The 24,772-nt window shown below is 40.2% G+C and overlaps 1 protein-coding gene across 2 annotated transcripts in view; it reads right to left on the bottom strand.

Moving 5' to 3' along the window:
- Positions 1-23,373, bottom strand: part of INTS10 (integrator complex subunit 10) — a 32,986-nt gene extending 9,613 nt beyond the window's left edge. Inside the window, exons 1-13 of one of the 2 annotated variants that reach the window (XM_047857636.1) lie at positions 23,140-23,373; positions 22,513-22,580; positions 21,195-21,298; positions 20,354-20,493; positions 18,311-18,392; positions 17,671-17,811; positions 17,072-17,243; positions 16,470-16,639; positions 15,549-15,682; positions 10,703-10,856; positions 8,810-8,892; positions 7,583-7,735; positions 4,251-4,359 (exon numbers count right to left, since the gene is read on the bottom strand). In XM_047857636.1, coding sequence (XP_047713592.1) covers positions 4,251-4,359; positions 7,583-7,735; positions 8,810-8,892; positions 10,703-10,856; positions 15,549-15,682; positions 16,470-16,639; positions 17,072-17,243; positions 17,671-17,811; positions 18,311-18,392; positions 20,354-20,493; positions 21,195-21,298; positions 22,513-22,580; positions 23,140-23,268 — 1,639 coding nt within the window. In that variant the 5' untranslated portion in view covers positions 23,269-23,373. The remainder of the gene's footprint in view (positions 1-4,250; positions 4,360-7,582; positions 7,736-8,809; positions 8,893-10,702; positions 10,857-15,548; positions 15,683-16,469; positions 16,640-17,071; positions 17,244-17,670; positions 17,812-18,310; positions 18,393-20,353; positions 20,494-21,194; positions 21,299-22,512; positions 22,581-23,139) is intronic. The other variant, XM_047857635.1, reaches the window with a different exon arrangement.
- Between the last annotated feature and the right edge of the window lie 1,399 nt (positions 23,374-24,772).

The raw sequence follows: 24,772 nt of genomic DNA, 5'->3' as shown, positions 1-24,772 counted from the left end.
TTTTAAAGTTGAACCTATGAACCCACAAGATCATGACCCGAGCCAAAATCAAGGGTCGGATGCTTAACTGATTGAGCCACCGAGGGGCTCTGAGTGTTTTTTCAAATAGTTTGTGGCCATTTGGATTTCTGCTTCTGTGAATCTGTTCGTATTCTTTGCCTGTTTTTCTGTGAGGGGTTGGTTGGTTGTTTCTCACTGGTTTGAAGGAGCTGTTTCAAAATTCTGGAAGCTCACTTTTTGTTGATTCTGTGTGCTGGACAATTTTCTTACAGTCCATGGCTTAGCCTTTCACTTTGATGACACTATCTTTCATTGGTATTTTAATTTTACTGGGACTAAATTTATGTTGTATGCTTTCTGTAGCCTAAATCCTTCTCCACCTAGAAGGCACAAAGAATCTTTTCTGTATTTTCTTCTAGAAGTTTAGAAGTTTTAGTTTCCATTTTTAAATCTTAAAATTTAAAGAATTTTTGTGTAGTGTGAAGAAGGGATCACATTTCTGTTGTTTTTACATTTGGATCAATTATCCCAGCACCACTGATTAGATAAATTCAGTCTTCCTCCACGTAATTCAATACCACGTGCTTCTCGGTTCTCTATTCCATCAGTCAATTTCTATGCCAATACTACACTATCTTTATTACTATAGCTTTAAAATAAGTCTTGATTCGGCTAGGTCCAGTCTTACCCACTAGACCTGCTTCTGTTTCACAGAGATACTTAATTTTCAAGGGGTCTGGGCTATTTCTTTCTTTCTTTTTTTTTAAGTCTCCCAAGTACCTTAGAGAGCTTCAATAATGATCAAAACTGTCATGCTTTTGTCTTCTAGGAAATTTTTAGTGTCTTAATAAATCTACCTACTAGTCGCAAAGAGCTTTTCTTATAAAAAATGTTATTGTTTTAACTTTTCCATTTAGTCTCGGCCCCATCTCAGCTTTCCTTTCTCCAAAGAATTACTCTGGTGTCTTCACTAAAAATCACCTGACCATATTTGTGTGGGTCTCTCTGGGTTCTCCATTCTTCTGCCCATACTGTTTGGATAACTGTAGCTTTACTTAAAAGTCTTGCTATCAGGGGGCGCCTGGGTGGCTCAGTCAGTTGAGTGGCTGACTTTAGCTCAGGTCATGATCTCACAGCTCATGAGTTTGAGCCCCACATTGGGCTCTGTGCTGACAGCTCAGAGCCTGGGGCCTGCTTTGCATTCCGTGTCTCCCTCTCTCTCTGCTCCTCTCTTGCTCGCACTCTTTCTCTCTCTCAAAAATAAATAAACATTAAAAAAAAAAAAAGTCTTGCTATCAGGTAGGGTAAGTTGCCCAGTTTTGTTAGTCTTTTTCAAAACTGTTTTGGCTATTCTAGGTTGCACTTCTATATAGATTTTAGAATCAAGCTTGTCTGGGGGCACCTAGGTGGCTCAGTCAGTTGAGCATCTAGCTCTTGGTTTTGGCTCAGGTCATGATCTCATGGTTCTTAAGTTCAAGCCCCGCGTCAGGCTCTGTGCTAACAGTGCAGAGCCTACTTGGAATTCTCTCTCTCTCTGCCCCTCCCCTTCTCTCAAAATAAAGAAATAAAAAAAAAAAAGTCTGATGGGATTTTAATTGGGATTGCATTGAATCTGTACACACATTTGAGGAGGACCAGAACCCTAAAACATTGGAGTCTTCTGATCTATGAACATGATTTTGCATACTTTTCAATACATTTATCCCTAAGTATTTTATGTTTTTTGATATTATTCTATTTGGAGATTCCTTAGACTTTTCTTTTTTTTTTGTTTGTTTTAAGTTTAGCTATTTTGAGAGAGAGAGAGAGAGAGAGAGAGAGAGAGAGGGAGAGAGAGAGAGAGATCACACACGTGAGTAGGAGAGTGGCAGAGAGGGAGAGACAGAATCCCAAGCAGGCTCTGTGCTCTTAGTGCAGGGCCTGATTCAGGGCTCAGTCTCACCAACTTAAGATCACGACCTGAGCCGAAATCTAGAGTCAGACACTTAACTGACTGAGCCACCCAGGCACCCCCCTTAGGTTTTTCTAACATAGCCACATACGTTGCTGCAAATAAAGGCAGTCATATCTGTGAATGAAGATAACTATTTTTCAACCTTTATACCCTTCCTTTTCTGCCTATTGTACTGGCTAGAATCTCTAGTACGTTTAATTGAAGTGGTAAGAGGAGATAGATACTCTTATTAAATTGTTGCTGATCTTGGGGAAAGCATTTGATATTTCATAGTTAAGAATGATGTTGAGGAACATGTTTCTAGTTTGCTAAGATTTTTTTTTTTTTAATTTTTTTTTTCAACGTTTATTTATTTTTGGGACAGAGAGAGACAGAGCATGAACGGGGGAGGGGCAGAGAGAGAGGGAGACACAGAATCGGAAACAGGCTCCAGGCTCTGAGCAATCGGCCCAGAGCCCGACGCGGGGCTCGAACTCACGGACCGCGAGATCGTGACCTGGCTGAAGTCGGACGCTTAACCGACTGCGCCACCCAGGCGCCCCTTGCTAAGATTTTTTAATAATCATGAATAAATGCAAACATAACTGCATAAATGCATTTCTATCTGCATCTATTAAGAAAATTATGATTTTTCTCCTTTAATATATTAAAGTGGTAATATTACAGGGACTGATTTTCCTATGTTAAACCACTTTTGCATTTCCAGTATACTTGGATATGTATTACCCTTCTTATATACTGCTGTATTCTATTTGCTAAGACTTTGAGGATTTTAGAATCTATGTTTATGATGGATACTGGCCTTTAATGTTCTCTTCTGGTAATGCTCTTACACGATTTTGCTGTTAGGGTTATGTTGGGCTTAAAAACTGAATCGGGAAGTGTTCTCTTTTACTCTATTTTCTCAAAGAGTATGTGTAAGATTGGTGTTACTTCTTCCTAAGTGCTTGACAGAATTCATCAGTGAAGCCAATTCATCAGTGAAGCCATTCAGATCTGCAGTCTTGTGGGAAGGTTTTTGATAACAAATATAATTTCTTTGATAGATGTAGGAACATTTATATTTTCTATTTCATCTGTGTCAGTTTAGATTAGTTGTGTTTTTCAAAGAATTTTTCCATTTCATTAAGTTGTTGAATTTATTGGCATAAAGTCATTAATAATTTATTCTCCTAGTGTCCTTTTGATTTCAGTAGGATCTGTAGTGACATTCCTGCTATTGGTAATTTGTGCTTTATTCCTGATCAATCTTGTTAGGAGTTTATCAATTTTTTTTTCAAAAAACCCAACTTTTAGCTTCATTAATTTCCTCTATTTCATTTTCTATTACATTGATTTCTACCATTACAATTATTTCCTGTCTTCTATTTTCTTTGGGTTTAACTTGCTTATCTTTTTCTAACTTCTTTTTTTTTTTATTTAAGTTTATTTATTTTTGAGAGAGAGAGAGAGAGAGAGAGAGAGAATGAGAGAGAATGAGAACACAAGTGGGGGAGGGGCAGAGAGAGAGAATCCCAAGCAGGCTCTGTTCTGTCAATGCAGAACCTGATGCGGGGCTCTAACTCACAAACGGTAAGATTATGACCTGAGCTGAAATCAAGAGTTGGACGCTTAACTGTCTGAGCCACCCAAGCGCCCCTCTTTTTCTAATTTCTAAGTATTACAACTAAATTTACATAGTTTTACAATCAATGTGCTACTTGAGGTGAAGCTCAAAATAGCCTACAAGCGATATGCCAGGAAACACTTCTTAACGAATCATCTGCAAATTTTCCGAGAATTGATAAAGATAGGAAAAGGAATTATCAGATATTCTTCAGAGATAACAAACTCAGGAAGTGAAGAGAATTTTGGAAGAAAGACAGATTTGCAGCTGTTTATGAAATCAGTGCCAAGGACGGGGCGCCTGGGTGGCGCAGTCGGTTAAGCGTCCGACTTCAGCCAGGTCACGATCTCACGGTCCATGAGTTCGAGCCCCGCGTCGGGCTCTGGGCTGATGGCTCAGAGCCTGGAGCCTGTTTCCGATTCTGTGTCTCCCTCTCTCTCTGCCCCTCCCCCGTTCATGCTCTGTCTCTCTCTGTCCCAAAAATAAATAAACGTTGAAAAAAAAAAAAAAAATTAAAAAAAAAAAAAAAAAAAGAAATCAGTGCCAAGGACAAGCTTGGCAAGGGATTAACTTTTTATATAGTCTGTCAAACCCTGCAGATCATGTATCATCTCATCAGGAATTGTAAAGAATTTTCCAGCCTTGGGTAAAGCCATTTTTACAAAATAAGAATAAAACTTGTCACTGTACCTTTTCTAAATTTGGGCTTTATTTTTGAGGGTTCTTCCTGTGATTTGCCTCCATCTTGAATGGGGAGTACCATGTAGCACATCAAATCAAGGACTTTTTCACATGTCATCTAAAGAAGATCAGATGAAAAGGTACTAATCTGAAATTTTCTCACTGGAAGTAAATCAACATAACAACTAACATACTTATAGCATACAACAGGGCAACGTGTGTACATGTAAGTCTACAGTGCGGCCTCAAATTTTTAAATTTTTTTTTAAAGTTTTATTTTTATTTCTGAGAGAGAGAAAGAGCACAAGTGGGGCAGGGTCAGAGAGAGAGAGAGAGAGACAGAATCTGAAGCAGGCTCCAGGCTCTGAGCTGTCAGCACAGAGCCTGATGCAGAGTTCGAACTCACAAACCACAAGATCATGACCTGAGCTGAAGTCAGACGCTTAACTGACTGAGCAACCCAGGCACCCCTCAAGACTATTTATGGGACCATCACTGTTTGCTCAACAGCAAACGTAGAAAAAGTAAGATTAAATATAGGTACTAGACTTTTGAGGGAATAATAACTCCTTCTTTGCTGTTAAAACAAAAGAACAAAAATTAAAAATTAGTCAAGTATTACCTAAACTACCTATGTGTTTAACAGCACAGTGGCATCCAAAGGAAGAATATCCCAGTCTTAAAGACATTTACTACCTCAATGAAGAGAAAAGTCAACAAAATGGGACACAGAGTAGTGGATTAAATGGTATGATCTAGAGCATAATTTAAAATGAAGGAGAAATATATATAAGCTAAACTAGCTGGAAACAGTTTATGTAGGAAGGTTACCTTCACCAAGTCTTAAAGGGGGGCAATGATTTGAAATGTGGAAAAGAGAAAAAAGCAGTTTCAGAGGAGAGAAAGATGTGGGGAAGGGCTGGGTATTGTTTAAGTGAAAGGAGGGCGTGGTTTAGGAAATACACAAAAACTGGTCAGAAGCTGCACTGGTGCTGAGGGAAGCCTCAAGTGCCACACTGAGCAGGCTGGTCTCCATCCACAGACAGTAAGCCATCACCTACGGTCTACCTGTCCAATTCTAATGTTAACAACTAGATTCCATTTAGGGAGCATGTTCTATGTGTCAGGCACAACCCTCTCATCATCCTCATTCTACAGATGAGGAAGTGCAGTGTTAAACCCATGCCCCTAACCATTTTCATGTCTTGGCACATTCAGAAAATATCTGTAAGGCTGCTCAGAGCTGGCAGTACTAACCTGGAGGCTCCAGCTGCCTTAAGCCACTAACTAAAAGGGTCAGTATCTTGGCACATCCAGACCTCACCCATGGCCACAAGGGTGTGAAGCTCTAGCTTCAAGAGCTCAACAGCTCGGTAGTTAAAAACTTGAACACTGGAATTAGAAAGCTTGGTGAGGTAACTTGGCCCAGGTTACAGAGCCGGCAAGTGGGAAGGCCAGGATGTACTCCAGAGACATATGCTACCATCCTTCAATGCCCACCTCCAGCCAATCTTTTTTGTAAATCCCTCCTTGACTACATGGACCCTGGTGAAAACTCCCTTCCCTGAATGCCTACTGTGCATATGTCAGGGGCATACCACTTAATATCTGACTTTTAACTGTCTTATATAAATACTTGCACTTTTCTCTGTAACTCAAATTATATGTCCTGAATGCAAGGATCCCACATTCCCCACACTCTGCTTATATTTTCCACCCCAGAACGTGGCTCAACTCTGGGCACTTTGGAAGTCAATATTTCAATTAAGTGGAATGATGACAGCAATAGGAAGCAACGACTGTTAACTTAGAGATAAAAAAAAAATTACAGGCAAAAAACTTAGTTCAGAGCCATTGATTAGGATGGTAGCAAAGGAAATAAAAGGCACTACACCAAATACATTAGCTTCATACTGGAAGAATCAAAAAGATTAGCTAGAGTAAAAGGCAACCACGATTTGAGAGTTTCGCATCTACAGGCCAGAGAATGAGGGAAACTCACATCTGGATGTGATGGGTCTGAGCTGAAGACAGACAGCTGAAGGCAGCTGAGATTCAGGAATAAGTTATAAACCAAAGAGGTAGGCCTAACTGTGATCAGCTTTAATGGAAGTCCTCAAAGAGAATGAATTTGCCTACCTTACTTAAATCTACCCGTTTTATATTCCCTAATACAATGCTGAACAGCAGTGCCTTGTGTAACTGTCTAATTCTGTATGATATATGAATATCTATGTGAGTAAATAATATGTTTTATTTTAAATTCTCAGAAGGAATTTACTAAAACTTACAATTAGGTACCTAATAATTACATAAATGATGGCATAAAAGTATTTTCAGGGGCGCCTGGGTGGCGCAGTCGGTTAAGCGTCCGACTTCAGCCAGGTCACGATCTCGTGGCCCGTGAGTTTGAGCCCCGCGTCAGGCTCTGGGCTGATGGCTCAGAGCCTGGAGCCTGTTTCCGATTCTGTGTCTCCCTCTCTCTCTGCCCCTCCCCTGTTCATGCTCTGTCTCTCTCTGTCCCAAAAATAAATAAATGTTTAAAAAAAAAAAAAAAAAAAAGAAAAGTATTTTCAATTTTCAATGCACATACTTTACATACTAATTGTTTCTTCCTACATGATGAATTATAAATTGTGTTTCAAAGTTTAAGTTTAAAAACCTAATTTGGGGTTACTAATCACAAAGTAATCAACTTAACATATAGAGAGATGAGAAGAAATCAGAGTTTGTGTGTTAAGTTGTGGTCCTGAATTTATACAGTACCCATGTTTATATAAAGAATGTGCTTATCACTCAGTTCAAACATTTATTAAGTATCAAAGCTGTGCAAACCACTGTGGCAGGTGTTATGAGGGACTCAAATGTAAAGAACAGGGTCCCCACCCTGTGGTAGCAGGGGCTCACAATCATGAAGGAAACAGACCTGGAATACCCCATGAGGTATAATCATCATGTAAAAAGCAAATTTGAGGCTCAGATAAGCTATGGAAATCCTCCCTTTCCTACTTAGTATATGCCTCTTCTGTCCAAGTACAATAGGACTGATTCTGCTCTAAAGGGATTCCAGATAAGAAAGTGAAGAAAAAAAAAATCATCCTCCAATAAAATGGAATCTGAAAAGTACTGAAGTCTATTTCAGGAAAGCTGTAAGTAAACAGAAAACGGAGTAAAACAAAATCATCAAGATTTTCATCAGCAGATTGGTTGATTAAAATCTAGGCAGAAAGACCCTTTTTCAAATAAACATGCGCTGTATTAAAAGCCCACTATAGGAAAAAGAGGAAGCCCTAGGGAAGCTTAGTGAATGAGGGTCCCCGTGCAAGGCACACACTACTCACTCTGTACTCTCCTAGAGCGAAGTGGCAAGTCGCTAGCTGGATGAGTGCTCGCTGATGCTCCAGGGTCCCCTGTCCCGTGATCTGTGGCTGCGGAAGTGATCCCTGGAGAGCTGCTAAATGATGCAGGCTGGCTATTGCTTTTTTATATTGACCCTAAAAAAGACATAACAGCGAGGAGGTGAAAAACACTGCCATTTAAATAAATCTCCAGAGTTAATTAAGCAAGCAGCAAGCAACTCCAAATAAGGTAGCTCTGCTTGATCATCAGAGGAGGAAAGAGGAGACTTAGCAATAATCAAACCAACTTACTTAAAGAAAGATGGGGGGTTCTCAATGGAGGTACTTTACACATACAAAGAGTTTTCTCACTGGTCTTAATTCCTTTTTTTTTTTTTTTTTTTTTTAATGTTTATTTATTTTGAGAGAGCGAGACAGTGCGTGAGCAGGGGTGGGGCAGAGAGAGGGAGACACAGAATCTGAAGCAGACTCCAGGTTCCGAGCTGCCAGCACAGAGCCCGACGCGGGGCTTGAGATCATGAACCACGAGATCATGACCCGAGCCAAAGTCGGACCCTTAACCGACCGAGCCACCCAGGTGCCTCCCCACCGCCCACTGCTTTCAGTTTATTTAATGATTTTTTAGTACCCTCTACACTCAAAGTGGGGATTGAACTCATGACTCCAAGATCCAGAATCACATGCTCTACTGACTGGGTCAGCCAGGCACCCTTGGTCTTAATTCTTAATACTAAATAAAATAACACCAACTTTTGGATAACGTACATTTTGGATATACCATTTCTTATAAATATTTTACTACTAATACCATCTCTCCTTTACGTAGGATGGAAGCAGCATCCTGTCCATTTCAACAATGGAGACTGGGAGCTCTGTACCCCCTTAGGGAATTTGCTCTCTCCCTTCCAGGCATAAGGAGAGCCAGGCAGAAGGCCTCCATCACAGTGCAGACAAGGAGGGTGGGAAGTATTCATTTTTTATTGAAAAGTAAAAATCTTACTTTTACAGAGGGGTGTGGCTGGACATCACAAAAGTAACACAGAAGATGCAGCCTTGTCATTTTGGGGTTATTTTGAAATGAAAGACACAACATGTCTTCAGAGCATGACTAGTCTACAGAAGAAACACGCACACCTCGCACGCTACAGTCGGTTCACAGTAATAGTCATTCTATACAAACACAGGAACTTAAATCATACATCACATTACCTGATAGATGATCATATCAGTGAGGAAGATTCTTAACCAAAGCCAAGTATCTGTCTTCCATGCCAAACAAATTCTTGTAAATTCTGAGAATTCAGAAGAAAATTTACCAAAAACATGTTAACAGAGAAGCAGAAAACAAAACAAACCCAGCAAAACAACAGAGAAAAACTACCAAAAAATGGATAGCAACTATAGACTTCGATTTCTAAAACAATGGTCTAGAATTTCGGGTGCCTGAGTGGCTCAGTCAGTTGAGCTTCTGACTTCCCCTCAAGTCATGATCTCACAGCTGGTGAGTTCAAGCCACTCCTCGGGCTCTGTGCTGACAGCTCAGAGACTGGAGCCTGCTTCAGATTCTGTGTCCCACTCTCTCTTTGTCCCTCCCCCAATCACGTTCTGTTTCTCTCTCTCAAAAATAAATAAACAAACAAAAAAACAATGGTCTATAATTTCAATTAGACAGTGAAGTTAGAATATAATACACAAGCAGTATTTTCACTAGGCACCAACAATTATTAAGCACATACAATGTCCCAAGAGCTGTTCAAAATACAGTTCACATATTATCTCATTTATCTTGTAAATAATTTTGCTCACCTCAGAAAAAGGTATTGTTTTATTTTCACCCAGTTAAGATAACAAAGATATAACACTAAGAGTTCTACTCATTTTTTAAAAAGTCAATTTACAAATAAAGAAAAATCCCCTCCAAAGGTCAAGGTCACATACATGTTTATAATTCTAGAGGCAACCGAAGAAACCAAGTGATGCTATATTTACTCAGAAAAAATGAAAATGACATGACACATCTGATCATGGGTTCTGTACAGGTATGTGATGCAAGTGGGCCAAGGGATGAAGGTCCACTGGCCAGAAGGAAAGTAAAGAGCCTTGGTTCCAAATTACAGTAAAAATACATTGGTTAGCAAAGTGCTACTGGTTTCTAAGTAATGTTGAAATACTTTTTAAAAAACACGTCTATTTGTTTGACACAGAGAAAAAGAGCACATGCACATGTTGGCGAGGGACAGGGAGACAGTGAGAGAATTCCAAGCAGACTCCGCGCTGTCAGTGCAGAGCCCAGTTTGGGGCTTGAACTCAGGAACCATGAGATCATGACCTGGGAATAAATCAAAGAGTCCAGGGCTTAACTGACTGAGAGCCATCCAACTGCTCCTGAAATACTTAATAACTGTAAAACTTCCCCTAGTTTTAGGTCTATTCTCAAAGGAAAACAATCTTTCTGTAGTGTGAGTTTTTCAGGTAATAGAGTTAATGCAGATAAAAATAGCATTACCTTTTGTATGCTTGGCTACACTACATAAGGAAGATACAAGGCAGTAGGTCAGAAGAACCAAAAGCACAAAACAAACAAACCCAGCAAGAAAAAGAGGCCAGCAATACAAATGTTAAAAGACCTAAAACTCTCCCTGACACTCCACCCCAACCCTAATTATAATTATATTCAGAGTAGGGGCACCTGGGTGGCTCAGTCAGTTAAGCCTCCGGCTCTTGATTTTGGTTCAGGTCATGATCTCACGGTTCCGGAGTTTGAGCCCCTCACAGGGCTCTACCCTAACTGCACGGAACCTGCTTGGGATTCTTCTCTCTCTCTCTCTCTCTGTGCCCCTCCCCTGCGTGTTCACAGGCTCTCTTTCTCTCTCAAAATAAGTAAACTTTAAAAAAAAACCACTCATAGTAAAAGCTAAGAGGTAAATGGTTATTTGATTAATAACTGATTAGATGTCCTACTCAAAAAGAATCCTATAAAACATGTCAACTACTGTAATCAATTTAGTTAGCCATGTCTTATTTCAAGCAGAATAATGTTTTTATTAGCACACTCACCTTATATAAAAATTAAACAGCACCAATACAACAGCATGTTCTTACCCTTGTCAAGGAATTCTAGGGAGTAGAGCAACTCCCAGCTCTCCCTGGCCAGCTTAAAGCTTTCTAGAACTTCAATGGAGTTAGCAAGCTCTGCTTTATTGACTACAATGTGACGATTCCTTCCTTTTGCCGAACAGTCTTCATCATCCGAACTCTGTTTAGAGAAGGTGAAGAATAGGACTAACTTACAGTTATGTATGCATGACCCTTCAACAGCATGGGTTTGAATGACACAGATCCATTTATACACAGATTTTTTTACAGTACAGCAGTGTAAATGTTTTTTCTCCTCATGATTTCCTTAATAACATTTTTTTCTCCAGCTTACTTTATTGTAAGAATACAGTATATAATACATAACACATAACAAATACAGAATAACCAACTACTTATGTTGTTGGTAAGGCTTCTGGTCAATAGTAGGCTGTTAGTAGTTAAGTTCTGGGGGGAGTCAAAAGTTATACACAGATCTGTGACTGTGTAGGGTGCATAGGGCTGGCGCCCCTAACCCCCTTGTTCAAGGGTCAGCTGCACTGGTGTGTTATTATATTTGTTGCCACCAATTCTGATTACCATATGGACTTTATCAAAGGATACTATCCTGAGTATAATTTTTGAATTTAACAATTTAGCTTTAAAAATTAATGTAAATTTTCCATCTTTTCACTCTTACACATTCAATTTTTACCTTAAAAATTAAGCTTATTTTTTTTAAATTTTTTTTTACATTTTTATTTATTTTTGAGAGACAGAGACAGAGCGCAAATGGGGGAGGGGCAGAGAGAGAATGAGACACAGAATCCAAAGCAGGCCCCAGGCGCTGAGCTGTCAGCACAGAGCCCGATGCCGGGCTTGAACCCACGAACCGTGAGATCATGACCTGAGCTGAAGTCAGACACCCAACTGACTGAGCCACTCAGGTGCCCCTAAGCTTATGTTTTTCTCATGATAAATTCTAAGCTTATGTTGCTTTCAAGTAAAGCTCCAATAGTTTAAAAACATTATCAGTGTTATAAAAGCCCCAAATCAGATTTTTATATTCAGAGATAAAGCTTAAGTAGCATCTGTTTTATAGTTTACTTTCCCCCCCAATATGTGACATCATTTAATTTGCTTCCAAATAAGTTTGTCATGTCGTGGAATAAAATTAAAGCCCAAATGCCCTAAGAATTGAGAGAAATGAGTTACTTATTTTTTTGTTCCCTAGATATATCTTCTCCTGTGGCCACCCCTCTCTTTGGCTCTGCTCCCCCTATGCAAGGTGTCGGCCAGGAATTACTTATGCTTAACAATAATACTTATCTATTAATGTCTTCTGTATTTTACAAAAGAGTTCTACGTTTCTTGTTCTTCATCTCAAGAAATATTTAGCCAAAGAAAAGAGAGGTCTCAGAGAATTGCTTGTTGTAAGTGTTGTAAGTGTTGTAAGTGCCAGTGAGCATGGTTAGACATTTTGCCAAAAAACAGTAAAGGTAAAACAGCTCCATTTAATTTTATTTTGCTGAGAATTTCTTGACTCTTTTATTCTATCTAGGTTATTTTGCCAACTTAATGACCCAAATTAAATTCTTCCTGCAAATTTTTACATCACTAAGATCATTTAAAAATATGTACAAATATTTTAGCTAAAAACTCAATTCCTCAAGCTAATCTCAGAAAAAACAAGTCCTTCACTCCCACCTTTCTTCCCCTCAGACTTAGTATCCTCCTGCTACTCCTGATGCTTGGGGACCCTCCCTACCCACTCTATTTAGCTGCCACATTCTTATCCTCCCTCAGTAAGGACACATACCCCATCCCTTTCACAATCAAAACCTGCTAGGCATCTTATTTTTTCAGGGTCCAGCTCCTTGCCACAGGTTGCCAATCTAATAAGATACACTGATATGAATGGGGTAGGCACTGGTGTTGCAACTTAGAGAAAACATTCCTGCCTCAAAATGAGATCGGGAGTTTATGGAAGGGACCTCAGATGTGGTGGGAATAGTATGGAGTTCTAAACAGTTTCTAGAATTTAAAGAAATTACTTTCGAAATGCAAAAGTAGCCTCTGAAGTTCCGAGGGAATGCTGTAAGCAAGAATCCTGACTACAGGGAACACACACAAATGTGTGCAGGTGGAGAACTTATTGCCCGTGGGAGAGGACAGCCCCCAGCTCCAGCCACCTGACATGTCACATGAGCCAAGGAATTCAGCTGGGTGGAGAATGCACACCCATCTCAGGTGGGCAGCCTCTGCCCCGCTCCAAATATGTGCCAGCGTTAGGGGCCAGCGTATCAGATACTGTTGTGAGAAATCTCCCAATTTTTTGACGGTTATTAAAAGAAACAAAACACTACAACAAGATGAGCTGATAAGCTGAACTTTGGGCCATCAGATATGTCCTCTGCTGTGATGGCACACAGACCTGGCAGGGAAGGAGGGGGGTTGGGGGGGTGCAGACTGTGGCACAGAATGAAAACCAGGAAGAAATCAGGAGAGTAAAAACAAAAATAGATGGAAACACAGATTGGCTGGAGAGCCACAGTATGAGAGCAGGGCCTGCCAGGTGACACATGACAGGTGAAAAACAGGAGGAACCAGAGGGCCAGAGGGTTTAAGGAGGCTGCAGAGGGACAAAAGTCTGGGCCTACAGCTAAGAGACTAGCACACAGCCTGCCAGAGAGAAGTACTCCAACCCTAGAGCACAGCCCAGGGGCAGAGGTCCAGGGGTAGGAAGGGGCTCAGAGCACTGAAGGATGCAAAGGCCTGATCAGTAACTGCCTTAAAGCCAAAGTGAAGAGTTTGGCTTTTATTCTGAGCATGATGGGAAGCCACTAGAGGTGGTAAAGGAGTGATGTCTGCTTCATGTCTTTAAAACGTCACTAAGCCTGCTGGGTAGAGAAGAGAGTTGACAGGGAGCAAGAGGGCAAGCAGGAAGAGGATGATCCTGATGATATATGAAAGACTGGGATGCCTTGGACAGGGAGGAAGTGGTGGAGATGGAGAAACAGACTGAGAGCCATGTTATTTATACTGATTTATATGGGACAGGTCATTGCTTTTAGCTAAAACCAGTATTATTACAACCTATTATTACATGGCAGGTATCTGTGGTCTTAACGTGACACACCCGGATAAACCACGCACTCATGGAAACCAAAAGGGAGAGTGGACGAGTTATCCCTCCTGGGAATGTCAGCAAAGAAGGAAAGAGTAGGTACCTAGCAGCCTTAGGAATCTTTTTAAAGCATGACTCAGAGGGCATCCAGGAAAGTCTGACTGGCACAGAGTTCTCAAAATGGGGTTCAGGGTTGGATTTCAAAGCATCTCTCAACCTCTGAAATTATTTGTAGAACAGTAAATGTGTGCATTTTTCTGTGGGAGGAAACAAATGAATTTACCATAAGGTTTAATAACCTTAAAAGCCTTCAGAAGGCTTGGTCTTCCCTGCTCCATTCTATCTCATACAATCTATAAAAACATCAGATTAAACTGACAGTTTTTTAAAAATTAAAAAAAAATTTCTTGAGAGAGAGAGAGTGTCAGAGTGTGAGCAGAGAAGGGGTGGAGAGAAAGAGAGACACAGAATCCAAAGCAAGCTCTAGGCTCTGTCAGCGCAGAGCCCAACGTGGGGCTCGAACTCACAAACTGTGAGACTGTGACCTAAACTGAAGTCAGACGCTCAACTAACTGAGCCACCCAGGCACCCAGATTAAACTGATCTTAAGGCACATTATCTCCTCATGCCCCGGTCTAGTAAGTGTTACTTAGGGGCTGAAGAAGTAGTGAGGGGACTGAAAGGAGGAGAGGGGACAGGAAGTAGGTGAAACTCTGGGCTCCCCTGAGGTATTCACCTGGAGCAGGGATTAGCAAACTGTGACCTGCAGGTCAAATGCTCCTTTAGTAAATAAAGTTTTATTAGAACACGGCCACTTCATTTGTTTACTATTGTCTATCGCTGTTTTTTTGTATTGTAACAGCAGAGCTGAGTAGCTAGCTGCAGTAGAGACCGTTGAGCCTCTAAAGCCTAACCTACTTATTACCTGGCCCTTTACAGAGAAAGTTCGCTGACTCCTGACCTAAAGCATCTCCACTGGGCCTCCACTAAAGCTTTTCTTGAAAGGATTCCTCTGCATTAAAATTAAATTTAGAAATCACTGTCCCATCCAGGCCTGCTGCCTGGCCTAATCAGAAGACCAGTGGTTCTTCACATTCTCCGGCCTCTTGCATCTTGTGCAAACTGTCTACTCTTCACAAATTTCACCCCCCAATTGCAAATGACAAAATGCTATACATCCTTCAAGGCTGATTTCAAATGCTGACCTCCTTCATGAAACCTTTCTGACATGTCCCCTTGGGTTGTAATTACTTCCTAGCTGGAACACCTCAGCACTTTCCATTCTGAGGCCAGGACTCAGCATAGCACTCTGTCTAGACGTTCAATGCAGTTCATTTGCCTTTGCTTTTTACATTTGATGTCATGCCGTCAAAAGAGGTAGAATTAACTTATACCAGGGTTTCTCAACATTTGCCTTTTAGGCTGGACAACTCTTTGTCGTGGCCTGTCCTGGTCACTCTGGCATGGTTAGCGGCATCTCTGGCCTCTACAGGGTAGATATTAATAGCAATTCCTCCACACCAAGCCGTGGAAATAAAAAAATGTCCCCAGACACTGCCATATGTCCGGGGGGGAGGGGGAGGGCGGCAAAATCACTTTAGTTGAGAACCGCTGATTTATACGGTAATTATGACGAAAAGCCCCAACAACTTTATCAATTCAGCTCCAAAGCTATATTTTACAAAGACTCATTTCCAGCAAACCATAAACATATAATCTGTTAATAATCATATCTGAAAGGATTACCATGGTTTTTTCTCTTCCCTCAGCTAGTTTCCTCTTTTTATGTATATGTTTGTTACGATCAATTTCTACATCACCATACACATTTGATACATCCTCAAGAAGAACCAGTGGAACTTGGCTTGGGGCATTAGGACCTATGGATGGGGGGAAACACCAACACTTAAAAATGCGGCAAGGAAAAGAAAACAATATCAGGTAGAAGTTTACTCAGCTGTAAATACAGGTCATTAAAAAGTATGTTCAGTGTGATCCCAGTTAGGTAGACAAACAAGTGTGCAAGAATAAGAAAAAAGACTATATAGATATACACCAAATAGTTAATAAAGGTTCTCTCTCAATGACAGATTACAAATCAAAGTTCCTTCTTTGTTATTTGTTCTTACTTATCTAGAAATTTTTTATAGCTATCATGAATCATAAAATTAGCAAAAAACACTAAGAGTGTATTATATGTACAATACATTATAGCTACAAATTCCAAACAATATCTAAATATACGAAAGGCTATAAGGCAATACACAAAAATGAGAGTAGTTATATTGGATGGGTAGGTGATTTCATGCTCTTATTTTTCTATTTTTCATGTTTTATATGAATTTATATGCAAATATATTACTTAAAAAATCTCTGTCTACTGCAAGGTCTTTGTGAAATCTACTTTAACACTTTGCTACATCTGCTGCTTTTTAAAAACAGAGGCACTGAATATCTGTATTTAGTTTCACGGTACCACTATATCCTTTAATATAGAAACTGTAAATGAAAACATACTTACATAAAAACTACCAACAACTAAAAGAAAGCCCTGGTGTTACCCCGCAGTTATTTGCATCTAAGAACAATGTTAAGGTTAACATTTTCATCTTTCATCATCCTAGCCAAAGTCAGTATTTTGGGAGACTCTAAAATTCTTAAACCAACCTTGGAACAGAGATGGTTGTATGCTGTTGACATACTGGAATGCATTCTTAAAGAAGACCAACATAGTGGAATAAACCACTTGGTTTTTATATTTTGCATGAGCTTCATTATCAAAGTTGGTCATGTATCTGCAGAGATCCTTCATTCTATGCAAAATATCACCATAGCTTCTGAAAGATGAAGGATGACAAAAATTAATTACTCTGGGCTTGACAGCAAAAGGTCTAGAGAAAAGCCCTAACAGAAGCATTACATTTGCCAAATGTAGCAGCAGGCATTTGAAATTCCCGTTCTGAATTAGAGCAATAATCAGATCACTATTTCAGGACACAGACACAACAAAATAGCTATTGTTTCCTCTGAATGCGAAGGAATGCTTCAACCTCAACATCTTCTTAAGAGTTCACACTTTCATTGCGAATCTTTTAATAAAGTGAAAAACCACCCTCTTTTGCATAAATACCATGGTTACAGAATTTGCCCAAACAAAAGTATACCTATGCATTATATGCTTTTTAAGAATGTGGTTTTGTTTTTAAAGATCTTGAGAACATGGTATCAGAAGACTTGCTAAGCAATTCTAGAAATGAACAATGTTTTACCGTCTTCCTTTATCCATCTGCCATTCACATCTCATTCCAACAACATTTAAAATCTTAAACAACCTCTCCCAAGGGTCCACAATCTGGGATGATTTTTCAGTCAGCCCTTCTATTATGTACTTCTGAGAGCTCCGTTTGCTAGGTGACATTAAATCAGATGATTCTTGGGCACCTGAGAAATGAGAACAGTAGTCTACAATTAATCTTACTACTTACTATGTATGTGATACCTGACAGAGAAAGAAAAAGAATCCCCATTCAAAAGACAAGAGCACAGAATCCAAACACATTATGTGCTTTGTTTAAAGACCCACAACTGGCCACGGGTATAGCAGAAAATGACTTTCAAGCTGTGGTACACGTATGAAGCTTGGTGCACTCACATCATAGTTCAGCAAGTTGACTGTTTCAGTCAAATGGTAAAACTGGTTCCAGAAAAGTTTTTTCTCTTACCTGTAGTATTTTTTTTCCAGGAACCATCTTTTAGAAACACTATCAAACTGGTGTGTATCCAGAGAATAATCAGAATGATGAGGGATTTCTGAGTTTGCAATTTACTAAAGTCTGTATAAATAAAACTGCAGGATATTTTCACTTACCTTGGTGCTGACTCTCTACCTGAGTAGACCTAGTGACGTAATTGATATAAAATTCAGCTGCTTTGTTCAAGTACTTATATAATAAATTGGCAGGCAATCGAACATCATGGTTGTTAATTATTAGTGGAAGAACATCACAAACTGTTGAAGGGGAAAAATAAGAAAAAACGATTAAGTTGTCTGTCTACCCTACAATTGTGAGAAAAACAGAATTTGTTTTAGACTTCACTTAATGTAATTACTTAAAATACATAGGGGAACAACCCCCTTATGGCACATTTATTTAAAATTTACAGTGCACAGGGTACTAGTGGCTGGAGCTAGCAAGGAAACACATAGGCAGATTCTACATTATGGGTACTGGTCTAGTTCTTGAACTAGTGACAATTCAGATGTTTATTATTATGCTTCATACTTGAATATATGGTTGTACATATTCTTTTGGAGGTATCAAATATGACAATAAAAATTTAGAAGTTGTTTAAAATGCTTTCTGGACTAAAAAAATAAACCAGGATTTAAATTTCATAATATGAAAAGTTCTTTTGTTTTCCACAAATGACCTTATCACTAAAATGATACTTACTCCAGCATATTCTACTCACTGCAAAGAATTAGTACAAAATACAATTTTTCTTACCAAATAATTTTCTAAAGCAGTTAACAGGAGATTCTTGTTCTTCAATAGTTTCAGCCTCTAATAGTGCTTCCCCAAGGCCAACCTGTTTCAAAATACAATTAGTCATTTAAATGCGCTACAGTTTAAGATGTCAGAATTACATAAAGAAATGGATTTTAAAATTTACCACACAGTCTGTATATGCAAACTTCCCCAGGAAACAAATATTCTCATTTTAAAGACTAGAAAACAAAAGGATACATCAGCAACACAGCCCAGAAGGAAACCCTAAATTCACCTGATCAACAACTACTTTGGCTTGGTTATGCTCCTCTGAACTAGCAAAATTAAAATGAAAATTAAATGTCAACAGAAACTTAAAGGAAGGGTTGGAACTGATTAGAATAATAGATTTTGTACCAAACATAGAAACTATTCTCTGCATCAAGATATATTATGTTGGCAAACCTTATCCCTTTCAAGAGTTGTCACAAGTAGGCAATCATACAACCTAGGCTAGGCTAGACACAACTGTTTGACTTTTTTTTTTAATTTTTGACAGAGATAAAGAAACAGTGTGAGCAGGGGAGGGCCGGAGACGGGGAAAGAGACAGAATCCCAAGCAGACTCCACATCATCAGCACAGAGCCTGATGCAGGGCTCAAACCCGCAAGAACCACGAGATCATGACCCCAGCCACAATTAAGAGTCAGATGCCTAATGGAATGAGCACCCAGGTGTCCCACAACTGTCTGACTTTTAAGGCCACCTTTCCATTACTTTCTACTATGTATTTGCTAGCATAGTAGAAAGTTAGCTTATCAAAACCCATCAAGGTGTCTGTGTTATCTCTTTGGGGTCACTTGGGGATGCTTGGGGTAGGGGTAGAACAATGTAAAAGATAATATAATACAAACAGTTAAAAGTTGAGTAATGATTAAAGAATGTATTGGGTTGAATAGCATCCTCCCAAAATTCATGTCCACCTCCACTCAGCATGTGACCTTACATATATTTCATGCTATAAAAAAAAATAAGGTCTTTGTAGATGCAATTAGTTAAGATGAAGGCATACTAGGTTAGGACAGGCCCTAAATCCAATGACTACAATCTTTACAAGGTCATGTGAAGACATAGGAACACAGGGAAGACACACAGGGAAGGAGGCCATATGACAACAGAGGCAGACACTGAAATGATGTAGCTGCAAGCCAAGAAATGACAGACTGCTGGTGACCACCAGAAGCTAGGAAGAGTAGGAAGCATTCTTCCCTAGAGCCTTTAGAGGGAGCATGGCCCTGCCCACACCTTGCTTTTTTGAACTTTCAGCTTCCAGAACTGTGAGAGAATAAATTTCTGTTGTCTTAAGCCACTCAGTTTTCTGGTACTTTGTTACAGCAGCCCTAGGCAACTAATATAGGGAGGTACAGAAAAGGTTAACTGGGGCCAAAGCTTGAAAAATGGTGTGGGAAAGAATAAGCAACAGAGCTGGAATTAAGAGTTAGTGATTTGAATCCTGACTCTTCCATTTGATGGCTATGGAAATTACTAACATTTAAGATTCAGTTTCTTCATCTGTACAGTCGGATACTATCTACCTCAAAGGGTCTGGGAAGTACAGGAGATACCGAACACTTACCAATGCCTGCCAATAGCATTCAATAATTATTACAGATATAAGTAATTGAGGGAAAAGTACATGAGAAACATGCCTGTTAAGACTACAGACTATGGCTCTCATTTAAATTCAAACATGTTCTTGACTACAACGGAGTAGGATTTTTAAAATAATTTTACTGTACTTTACAGACTGCAAATAAACAGCACTGTCAAAGCTGGCTGTTTCCTTACACCGACAGGACAACTTCTACTGGAAATTTATAAAGTTTGATAACGGTGACATACTTTTAGCTTTACTGACAAAGATTTCTTATATTCAATCTTACCTAGTGCTCTTCAGAATTTCTGCTCTAAAATAATACACACTATTGCTTTTAACCCAACTGATGAATGTGTTGATCAATTTTATTTTCTCTTAAGAAAAAGGAAATGATCAAATCATACCCCATGCTGTACCACTGTTTCAGGGAAGCGTCTCAAAAGCAGAAGCAACATTTCTGATCGTTCCAATGTGTTGAAGCATTGTTCCGTTACCTTTAGTAACATTTCGCACTGGACTCGACCAGGGAGAGTTTCAAACAAACCTGTGCATAACACATTTTACTTTAAAAAGTTTCTTTCAGAAAGAAAATCTTGAAACTAATATGGAAGTAAGGCATTTTCATGTACAGAACAATAAATACTACATTTAGAATAACTGAGTTTCACCTACAACCTAGAAGGCTTTTGGGTTAGATGGTAATGCACACAGATGTTTGCTGAATGACCCTAAAACCCTTGGAGGCCTTATTGGATCCAGGAGACAAGAATGGCTTATGTGAAGGGTCACAATAGTGCTTGCTGTTGGCTGAGATAAAGAGGATGCACTTGTTTATGCTGAAATTACCTTAACTACCTACTTTCTATTTTATCCAGAATTTGAAATCTTTGGCTATAGCAATCAACACAAAGTGAGGGTTAACAAGAAAGGTCATAAATTGCTAAAAGTTTCTCTCCCATTTTGTGGAGATATGCTTAATCTATAGATGCTTTCAGATCACTGCAAACCCTGTTAAAAATATATTCAATTCCCTGGGCTAACTGATAAATTTGTACGCTTTAAGGAAGCTTATGGGTTTCTAAGCAAATGCTCAAGAGACCAAGTGACACCATTTGTACAAACTTCAGTTGTCAAGAGCAAAATATACATGTGGGTACCAATACTACAGATGTGAGTTACCATATATAACTTAGTAGTCCAGAAATGGTAATTTATACACCCATTAAGTTATCACTCCATTCTTACTTCTTAAAAATTGGGTTTGTTTATCCTGTGAATCATTCCTTAATGCTGATGTAATAATGCTGATTTCTCTCCACACCACCGGCTGATCTGGGAAATTCACAAACCTATTTTTAAAATGAATGCATTAAATTAAAATGTCAGATTCTATATAGTATTCAAAAAAGAAAATAAGATTAGCATATAGAGAAAAACACATTTTTCTTTATTCCAAGTAAATATGTAGATGTAACAAAACAAAGCAAAATAAAAATATAAAATAAAAACTAAGGAAAATGAAGTTAATCACAACAGTCTTTAGAGTTTTTATAAGTGAAAAGACAAACGACCATAATATATAAAGCATCAACAAGAAAAAGGGACTAAAAAAAAAAACCCCAAAACCAAAAACAAACAACTACCCAAAAGTGGGCAAAGGCAAATCACAGGAAGAATGCAAAGAGAACACTTAAAAAGCTACTCAGTCTTATTAGTAATACAATGAACACAATTTTTTTAAAAAAGCAACATACCACTTTCCATCACAATGGCAAAAATTAAAATCTGAAAGACTGATAACATACAATGTTGGCAAATGTGTGGGAAAATGGGCACTCTTATACATTGTTGGTAGAAATGTAAAGTGGAATAGTATTTTTTGGAGAGTGATTTGGTAGTGTATCAACATATAAAATACTACACCCTTGACTGTGAAAATCAATGTTTAAGAATCTACTCTATAGAAAAACACCACAATATGGGTACAAAATTCCTTACTGACACTGAATACAATCTCAAATAAGTGGAAAGTATCTAAATGTCCACCAATGTTATGAAACCTTATACAAATATGAAAAAGAGCTCTACATCCTGAGAAAGCATCCCTCCATTAAAGTGGGTGAAGAAAGCAAGCTGCAGCATGATATAAGTAGTATGATCTCACTTTTGTAACCCTTCCCCACAAATACTTTTATGTCTTCTGTACTGTGTATGCATGTATACAGAGACACCCAAAACTTAACTCAGGTTGAGTTGTAGGGACTTTCACTTGTCATTCTCTATACTTCAGTATTGTCTCAACTTCTGCAAAGAGCATGTATTATTTCCAAAATAAAATGAATTATAGAAAGAAAAGTTTTAACAAGAATAAAACGGAAGATTTCTCTGCAGAAAGCATGTCAGCAGTTAACTGAAGGCCTAGACTCACGACTACCTAAGCTTTAGATACCAGAGATGTAGATGAACTTGAAGATCTTCCCCCAACTCCCACTTTCACACACAAACAAAACCTCCGTGAAAGATCCAGGGCAGTGCAAGCTGGAAGTCCAGCATCCCCACTCACATGTCGTACAGCAGTCTCCCGGCGGTGGCAGTCCTCTCCGCATTCCGCTCGATGGTGTACATCTCATACTGCAACACAGATCAGACTCAGAGGTCACAACCACCGCCCGGGGGCCGGTCCTGGCTCACCGCGCGCAGCGCTACTTGGCCTTCACTGGGCACCCCCAACTCGGGAGGGCCTGATAGTAAAGCATCACGTGGTGACGCAGGGCCACGGCGCTTAGGAGTGCGACCCTAGGGCCCTTCGGCTCCCAAGATTGGGGAATAATGTCTCAAAAGTAGCAGGCACTAAACAAATGGCTGCCATGATGATGAACGAGGGAGCGAAAGGCCTCTCCCAAGGCCGAGGCCACCGTTCGGGCCACCGAGCAGCACAGCACCCCCACACTTCCAGTCACTCCGACCTCGAGCGGGGTCCCCGGTGTCTCCAGGTGCTGGCCTCGAAGGGGAGGAGGCGTGTGAGGGCATCGGAGAGCAGGGCGGGGGAGGTGGAGAGAAGTGGGACGTGAGGGAGCGGGGCGGTCCGGCCCCCGAGGCGGGCTGGAGCAGCTCGCGGCCAGGGCAGCCCCGGCGCGGCGAAGCACTCACACCTTCACGGATGCTGCCGCATGCACGGGCCTGACCTCACCTGGATGTTAAAGTCGGCGGGGTAGAGGCTGCGGGCTGTGATCAGCCAAGCCTTGGCTGCCCACAGGTCCTGCTGCACCAGTTCCCGGGCTCGCTGCACCAGGAACTCGCAGTCCCCCTGGGCCGACATGACCCAGGAGGCGTCAGGCAGCCGGCCGCTCAGGCCGTACCTTCCGGCTCTGGAGACGCCGCCGCCGCCGCCGCCGCCGCCGCCGTCGCAGGGGAGGCTTCTGCGCATGTCGGGGTTGGCGCATCCGGAATTCTTTCCCGGGTTTTGCGAGCACCCTCTTCCGGTCCGCTCTCATTGACCTTCCAGCCCCTTCGTTCTTTGAGGACCCAGTGTTTTGGTACCGACTTTTCCAGGTCACCTCCAAAATGTGGAGAAGTGGATTTCCACGCTTGCGGGCTCTAGCGTGACTCTTGTTAAGCTAGGGGGCATGCGCTAGAGCCTCTAGTTGCTGAGTTACGGCATGGTGTTCTTCCGTTCCCCTCCCGGAGACCTGCGGGTGGGCGGTATCTGGGTGTCTCGAGGTCTGGTACCCGAACCTGGCTGACAAACTTCTATGTACAAGAAGTTTGAGAGGAACAGGCAGAGGGGGGCCTAGAAGGCGGCGGGAAAGAGCGCGCGGGGAGCTCCCTTGGCCAGGGCAGAGTTGAGGAACCTGCCCCTGGCTCATTGCCCGGCTTTAAGTTTACGAGAAAAAGTCTGAGGCCAGACTAGTGTCCAAGGTCAGAGAGGCATGGTAATGCCTAGAGATCGCTCTGGTGCATTTTATCTTTTCAAAGTATGTCCACATTACATCGTTATGCCTTTATTTGCTGATTTCTGAAACAAGCATTGAGCTCTTGCAGTAATTAGTACTTGGAAAGTGCTTTGCTGCATGCGGTGGGAGCTACAAAGATGATTCTTGTCCCAGCAGAAGTTTTACAATGATGTGGGCATGTGACCTACAGAAAAATAGGCCGTTTTAATGATCTCTTTCCACCCAATCACTGTCATTTTCACCAAAATTCCAGATTTGTTTTCCATTTGAGAGAAGGAAAGAGAAATAATCTCCCTGCTCTGGAGAAGGGAGGCCGCATTTCAGAGCTGGAGAAGCACTATTTACCTGCCTAATAGGAAGAATGTACCAAAATGTGGATTCATTAGTTTTCCAATCCAAGTTCTATATACAGAAAGTTTTAGCAAGTTCTGTTTACATCTGGTATCTTCAATTTATTCAATTTAAAGCCAAGAAATTAAGGATTCAAAGCTGATTTGTTTTAAAAATAGAAGTTACTATGTGTTTCTATACATGAAAATTTGTATTTTTAATAAACATGGGTATATACATTACTATTCATGGTTATATGTAAGGTTTAATATATGCCAACTAATTGTGATAATTTATGAATAAACGATCTTAAAGTTAATGATGAGCTAATTTTAGAGATAAGTATAGAAAGGGCAGACACAAAGCAGCAGTATAAAGCCCCAGTGCTTTCAAATCTATTAATGTCCAGGCTTTTGCTTATGATACCATTCTAAAAATAACACTTTTAAATATCTTCCCCTTTCTCAAAATTCTGAAAATTTGATTTTGTTTCATTAGTATCCCCAATGATGTCTTTAGCTAAGAGTCCCTGCATTAACA

This window comes from Prionailurus viverrinus, chromosome B1, assembly GCF_022837055.1.
Source record: "Prionailurus viverrinus isolate Anna chromosome B1, UM_Priviv_1.0, whole genome shotgun sequence".
Classification (NCBI taxonomy): Eukaryota; Metazoa; Chordata; class Mammalia; order Carnivora; family Felidae; genus Prionailurus; species Prionailurus viverrinus.
This window is presented reverse-complemented; position numbering and strand designations above follow the sequence as displayed.